Below are 7,168 nucleotides of genomic sequence, written 5' to 3'. Positions count from 1 at the left end.
CCAGCTGACATCAGGCGAAAGGCGTCAGGCCTGTCTCTCTCTCCGCCTGTCTCTCTCTCTGCCTGTCTCTCTCTCTGCCTGTCTCTCTCTCTGTCTCTCTCTCTCTCCGCCTGTCTCTCTCTCCGCCTGTCTCTCTCTCTGCCTGTCTCTCTCTTTGTTGCAACGATCTGCTGAATCTCTCGACTCCTCTTCTCACTGACGGTAGAGGTCCACTGATAAATAGAAAGTCTTGTTTGAGTACTTCTGATTACCATTTCACAATGTCATTCCGAATGTATAAAACCTATTAATCAACAAGTGTGCATAACTTTTAGCAAAAAATACAAGCAAAGCAAGGAGCAAGCATCAAAGCTTGTAATAATGCAGGAATAGGAGAAATTAGTTAAGCCCGTTATCTCTAGTATTTACGTCCATTTTGGATGATTCTGGACCTTACGACTCACATCCGATACCTAATTAAATGCCAATACAGTAATTTATGAGCCTTTATGTGGTGAAGCAGAGACTACAGGTTAGAAAGACAAGGTCGTGTGACTTTCATGTAGGAGACCTACAATTAATGTTTGACTTTTTATAAAATATAACCACCAGCAATTCTTTAAACTTAAACATACAACAGTTGACATGTGCACAAATTATAGAAAGTAAGAAATTTAATGTTATATAAAAAGTTTGCCGATTGGAGTTTTGAGGCAACTCTGTAAGAAGTGTTTGTAGTTGTGGAACTGCAATGAATGCAGGGGTGGTGATGGAATAGTGGATAAGACACATGCCTTTGGTGTGAGACCTGGGCTCAATTCCCCACTGACACGTCCACCAATGCATCCCTGAGCAAGACACTTAACACCTCTGTGTGACCTCTGACATACTGCCTTCATACTCAGCAATTGTAAGTCGCTTTGGATAAAAGCTTCAGCTAAATACATTTAGCATAATGGGTCATGTTGGCTTTTTTCACATGTGAGAAGCAGAACTACAACATGTAAACACAGGTTGCTAGGTTGCATGATAATCAAACCTCCACAATCCTTCCAGGGTGATGGCCTGGTCTGCTCAGGTTTAGCTGTAAAATCAAAGTTGTGGAAATCAGCATCCATTGCTGCTGTTGCTTTGTAGAGTTGATCTGCCATATTCAAGCTTACAACTTAACAATCTTGATTGGTAGACAGCAGAGTAAAACAGAGATTCCATAGGTATTTATCATCCCAATCAAATGTTTTAACTGTATACTGCACTGCCTAAAGATGAGAGATAATATTTATCACATTACATTCAAGTTTCCAGTAAAGCTGTTGATCTTTGTTTGTCTTCAGCATCATCAGTGATATCACAGAGCACAGGCAACTCAGTATCAGCTACACTGTCTGAACACAACCAATAAGAGATTTAAATTAATCGAACAGGGATCACTGAACTGAGGCAGTTCATCTTTTAACATCAGGCATCTGAGTGTTTAAAGCTAAGAGGCTCTTCACAGAAAATTACTTTGACATCCTCTACTCCTGGATGCTTAACAGCATTACATATTTCCCTCATCTCTGGTCTACAGAAATTCATGTTAACCATTAAAAGTGTCATGCACCCACACTAAACTGACAAGGAGCAACAATAAGGAGATATCTGCAAGTTATGCTGTTTTTCCATTACCAGCTCAACTCACCTCACCTCGACTCGTCTCACACAACTGCCTCGAAGTAATGTTCAATACGACACACACACAGCTGTCTCTAGATTTAAGTTAAAGTTTCAACATTACTGAGACAGATTACTAAAGACAGATAAGCGGTATGAAAACCTTACAGTTTTCCTCCTTCCGTTGTTGCTGGAGCGGTCTGTGTGACGGCGGGAACAGAGGGCTCTGTGAGCGGCTGGCCGGCCTCACGCGCTCCTCCCGCGGGTTGGCGCAGGCTTCCCCCGCAGCCATTTGCGGAGCACCTCAACTCTGAAAACTTTCAATATTGGAAATCTACACAGCTGATTTCTCATCTCGAAACTTCTCCGAAGTGGATTTAGTGATGAAATTACATACGAAAACTGTAAAATATAAAACTTTCTGTTGCTGGCCTCTGTATGGGGCGCACACTGATGAGGCAGTGAATGGTGAGGATTCTTTTGGACCAATCAGTAGTCTGCTGTGTTTCACGTCACATTTTAGTATCCCTCAGCTCACTTAGAACCTCGGAGGGGATACGAAAGAAAGTACCTGGTAACAGGTACAGGTACAACTTTTCCCCAATGGAAAACCAAAAAAAGGCAAGTAGAGTCGAGGCGAGCTGGTACCGTGCAGTGGAAAAGGGGCTTTAATTATACCTGCAGTGTGTATCTAATTCATGCAATGGAGAAACAAAAGAGCTCAGTGATTAGTCTTTTCAATTTTTTCAAACAAATCAGTTCAGTAACAATTTGTATAGTGTCAAATTTCTGATTATTGATTTAAGCTAAATACTCTACTTTTGATACAAAACATTTATTGAGCACTTTTGAGGTTTTTTAGCTGTTTGACTGCATATAATATAATATTTTTTTATCCTTATGAATAGTTTGGGGTTATAATCCAAATTAAAATAAAAAGCATACACAGTCGCTGAAAAAAACATTTTATTTTCATCAAAACGGATTTTGTCCATAACCAAAGAACCAGAATATGGTTAAAACCTTCCCAGATGTTGTTTAATTTAATGGCATGTCACTCAAACTCACTGACATCACTGTAAATATTCACCAATCACCAATACTATGTACCATTACATTATTATAGTTATACTGAGAACCATTCAGCTTAACTACAAACCTTGCCAGAAAACCGGTTTGCTAAAATTTAATGTCAAAATGCTTTTCGATGCATATATGCAGGTCTAAATATTCTGAACAGTTTTGTCACTGTTTCACAGTAATACTGAACCTGAAAATTGATAGCTAAATGTGTGTTTGCCAAATGTTTCTTTGTTTTTAGTGTCATTGTAAAATCGGACCAAAGGTAAAGCAATAACATTTCTGTGTGCATTTCTTCAAAAGTGAAACATGACTCAATTTTGTAACAAATGACTGTTTTTTTTGTTCTTCACCTCAAGTAACCCTTTATCAGAAGATGACAAAGGTAAAGATAATTGGTTATTAGTTGAGTGTGTTGCCACCCATCTGCTTATTTATTTGCTGATGTCGACTCAAACTGCAATTACTTGTTAACGCCACAGACAGAAACACATCAGAAAACAATGCCTTCACTCCTGGTTGCGGGGTGATAAAATAGACATGCACAATAAGATTAAGTTTTAGCAACTTTTGTCATTAAAATGCCATCTGTGCTTTGGGGTTCTCGGAGAGAGACGGCAGTGTGTGTTTAACAAACAGCTGCTGTGGATCCTCATTCTGCTTCTCATCCTCCCTCTATCAGCAGCAGTCTTTACACATGAGCTGCATTAACACACGGGGAGGGATTTGCTTCATTTTCAGTGTTAATATCAGAATTTCTGTTTTCATTACATCCATTTCTGCTTGACACTTTCTCTCGGATTATCTTTCTGTCTCATCCTGATCATTTCTCTGCTTTTCACTGAGTTACAATCCACCTGTCAGACCGAAGCAGATTAGCATTTCAAAAACATATTAACTGTCTCTGCATGCGGTGAACGAGGTGACAGACTGCCACAGTGTTATAGAGTATATGCTGCTGTCAGTGTTAAAAGCTTTACTGTTAGAGACATTCAGAGAGCTGGGAGAGGAAGCACTCAGCAGGCAGCATGCAGCAGGGAGAAAAAACTTTTAAGTCAGGGTCGAAAATAGGAAAATGAACTAGATGTAAAGACTTAAGGGAACCACCCATGTGATAAGTCTAGAAATTATCAAGGTTCAGGACTGGGTTTTCTGCCAATGCCATCATGTTTAGAAAAGAAAGAAGGGTAACAAACTAAATGCCTATTGTCTGTCTGCCACTACCCTAATTATGAAACCCTCAAAACCCTCAAACTTTCAAACAATCATTCACATAAGAAAGTTCTTACAAATGAATTCAGAATATAGACTAGAAACCTAGTTACTGTTCTACTTGCTGTGTACATCCAAAAAACCTACAAAAAAAACTTATCTTAATCAAAACACATATTTAATACTATTTAATGGTTGTAATTTTTTCAAGCAATGGCCTTTCAATGTATTTACGTTTTTATATACCTTTTAGCTATTGTAATTGTTAGTGGTGGGGTGTGCTGTTCCCAACTTGGATTCAAATTGCCCCCTTATGCCTACCTAAAACATGAGTCTGTTTGGCTGTACTGTAAAGAGCTACACCAGTTGCTCTTGTATTTCTGACAAAGTTGCTGCCTGGAGTGTTTGCTAACATCCCAAACATCAGTGTTGTAGTTGTAAACAACATTGACATAGCTTCCTCTTTTTAGAATCATACAGCAAAACCTATTAGCAAACAGTTTCTAACTTACACATCTAGCAGTTCCAGAACAACATCATTCATTTGGAGTTATGTTTCTGGCCACCTGGTGAGTCCAATATTCACTCTGTTTTAACTCAGTTTTTTTGAATGACTAAATGACAGATTTTCACCAGATAGTCTCTAACGGTCTGCTGTTGGGTGCTGAGTTAGTAGTGTACTGTCGCTTATTAGAGCTTTTTTCCAAAAAACAGCTGCCTGCTACGGCTAAAAATGATGTTGTGAGAGTAAACCAAAACAGGACAGTTGCTGTTGGACAGCTAAAGAATGAGCAGAAACTCACTATAAAACTCCATAAAGTTGAGAGAAGCTGCAGATTTGGATGATAATTGTGTTTATGGCTACAAGTGACTCATTTCACATTGTCATTTGATACATTTTTATAAAACATTCTGATTATAGCTAATTGAGGGATTAAAACTTTAAAGCTAAGTAAACCCATGAATAACTTTATAAATTTGGAATAATAGTTGTAATGTGGTGGAAGGGGGGGGGGGGGGGGGTTATTTTCCCACCAAACATCTTAGAATGTGATAGGGGTTAAAAGCAAGTGGGAGGGATGGTGGGAGAAAAAACTGTTCAAAGTTGAGGACATTGTAAAATATCCCTGGAGGGTGGCCTAGTAAAAGGTGGTTAAAACCATAGGATCAAAACCCTACAGAACTTCAAGGCTATAAATTAACAACATCCTGCAAGTTCTCTCAATACAAGTACGCATCTCTCTCTCTTAGAGAAACCCAACCACAATAAGGTGTAGCTTCACATTTTCCCTACCCATACACCATAAAAATACCGATACGCCATTATTTCCAACATTTCAATATGACAAAGTGGTGTTAGCCAGAGATTGTTACAAAGACATTCATTAAACATTTACAGTTTTTAATATTTACAGGTGAATCAAGGATATCAACACCTCATAAGACATAACACTGTTGCCTGTTTGTATCAATGTATTCACAATTTACAGTAAAGCAGCAGAAAGACAACAATTGTTCTTTCTTGCCTCAACATGCTATGGAGCCACTTCAGACAAGTGTCTGAGTGGTTCTGAATGCAGTGTAAAGTCCTGAGGCATGACTAGATGTTTGGAGCAACTTCTGTTCCAAAAACCAAACCACCAGTTCATCAGGCCTCCAGTTAAATGAAATACTCCTTTGGGTTTTCACCAGAGACATTCTGGGAGTCAGTCTGGTTGTTGAATGGGAAATCTGGGCTGTCCTCCTGTTTGACCCTTTTCACCTCCTGGTTTCGATAAGTCTCTTTCTTCCGGTAGAGGAATCTGGCAGTTATTGCTAGGCCAGTCACAATCACAAAGATCACCACTGCTATGACACCTGCAAGGTAGAGGGATTTCAAAATGTAAAAGGCTGAGATATCAGATGATTTTCAAATTTTAATATGTATGAGTGCTTCAGACACCATTTAATTTCCTAATGTTTTAATTATCTTGCTGATCTTTCAAGTACATTAAAGGTACAATGAGTAAGAACTGAGACAATATATAATTGGGGTCAGCATATCACATACAAGGTCATAATTGCTACTAACTGCTGTAGTTAGCTGTCCGATTAGCTGACTGATTCATCACTAATTCATCATACTCTAATTCTGGACGTATCTTGCACACTGTACCTATAAACACCATTTTAAATCTTTTGAATTTATTGGGCTATTATTTCCCGTTAATCACATTTGGAATTCCATTTAAATGAAACCTGCCCTCATATTCCCAAAATACATCTGAAATTTTTTGTACTACATTACATAATAAAAAGGCCGTGCTTTTAAGATAACAGCAAAAAAGTTTTCCTATCAGCAAGTCATTCGTGCATAGGTTTAATTAGGTGAGCTGCCCTTTGTGCACTGAGACAGAGCCAGGCCAGTTTAATGGACAGTTTTAAATGACTTTTCTCTGTGTCTCACCTTTTCTATCTACACGATTATAGATTGAACCATTTCAGTCTTCACTTTGAATCAATCTGTGCTGGCAGAGCAACAAAGTTTTAAATTAGTTTTAAATGGACTCTTGCCTGGCACACCACTTTACTCTTTCTTGGACAACTTTGTTCACCACAGCAAAGGTGATGTGTAACCTGTAAACCTTGTCACTTAAAAAAAGAAAATACACCAAATACATTAAATATTAACATTTGATAGATGAAAATCAGCATGATTGACTTGATGGTGATTGTTGCTGTGTACCAAAAATAAATCCAGGTGTTGTACCAGTGAATGAAGGTGAGGCCGGCTGCATTACAGTGAAATACGGTTAAAACGGTCCAGTACCTCCAATAAGAGCTGAGTCAGTCCTGATGGCATTGACTAAAGGTTGACCTGAACCAGACTGGTCTACAGCAGAGAAAGATAATGAATAGTGTTGGAGGAGAGGAGGAAGACAGAGGAAAGGAACCAAAAAGAACCAGTAAAGAGAAGAAGAAGAATAGGAAATGAAAGGATAAATGACAAAAACAGATCAGATCAGAAAGAGGGCCAGAGACAAGATCAGAACATCATCATTCAGAGTAGACAGGGTATAACACAACAGCTCTTCAAATGACTCTAATAAAGCATGACAAACTGCAAGAGAACGAGCCCCAAGGAAGGAAATCCCAAAGGAAACTTTCCCCTCTGTGGTCCAAATTAATTAAAGCATTGATCACACTGTCATTAGTCTCCACAAAACAAGGAGGATACTGTATGTGATTAATGAGCCTCTCATGA

General features: G+C 38.7%; 1 protein-coding gene across 2 annotated transcripts in view; it reads right to left on the bottom strand.

Annotated features, from left to right (window-relative positions):
* Positions 1–2,581: 2,581 nt before the first annotated feature.
* The window catches only part of LOC119901722 (contactin-associated protein-like 4), a 120,887-nt gene continuing 116,300 nt past the window's right edge, over positions 2,582–7,168 (bottom strand). Inside the window, exons 23-24 of one of the 2 annotated variants that reach the window (XM_038717341.1) lie at positions 6,734–6,796; positions 2,582–5,781 (exon numbers count right to left, since the gene is read on the bottom strand). In XM_038717341.1, the coding sequence (XP_038573269.1) occupies positions 5,585–5,781; positions 6,734–6,796 (260 nt within the window). In that variant the 3' untranslated portion in view covers positions 2,582–5,584. The remainder of the gene's footprint in view (positions 5,782–6,733; positions 6,797–7,168) is intronic. The other variant, XM_038717342.1, reaches the window with a different exon arrangement.

The sequence above is a fragment of the Micropterus salmoides genome, unplaced genomic scaffold (genome assembly GCF_014851395.1).
Source record: "Micropterus salmoides isolate LMB-PRFRI ecotype aquatic unplaced genomic scaffold, ASM1485139v1 Ms_hic_scaffold_14, whole genome shotgun sequence".
Lineage (NCBI taxonomy): Eukaryota > Metazoa > Chordata > Actinopteri > Centrarchiformes > Centrarchidae > Micropterus > Micropterus salmoides.
This window is presented reverse-complemented; position numbering and strand designations above follow the sequence as displayed.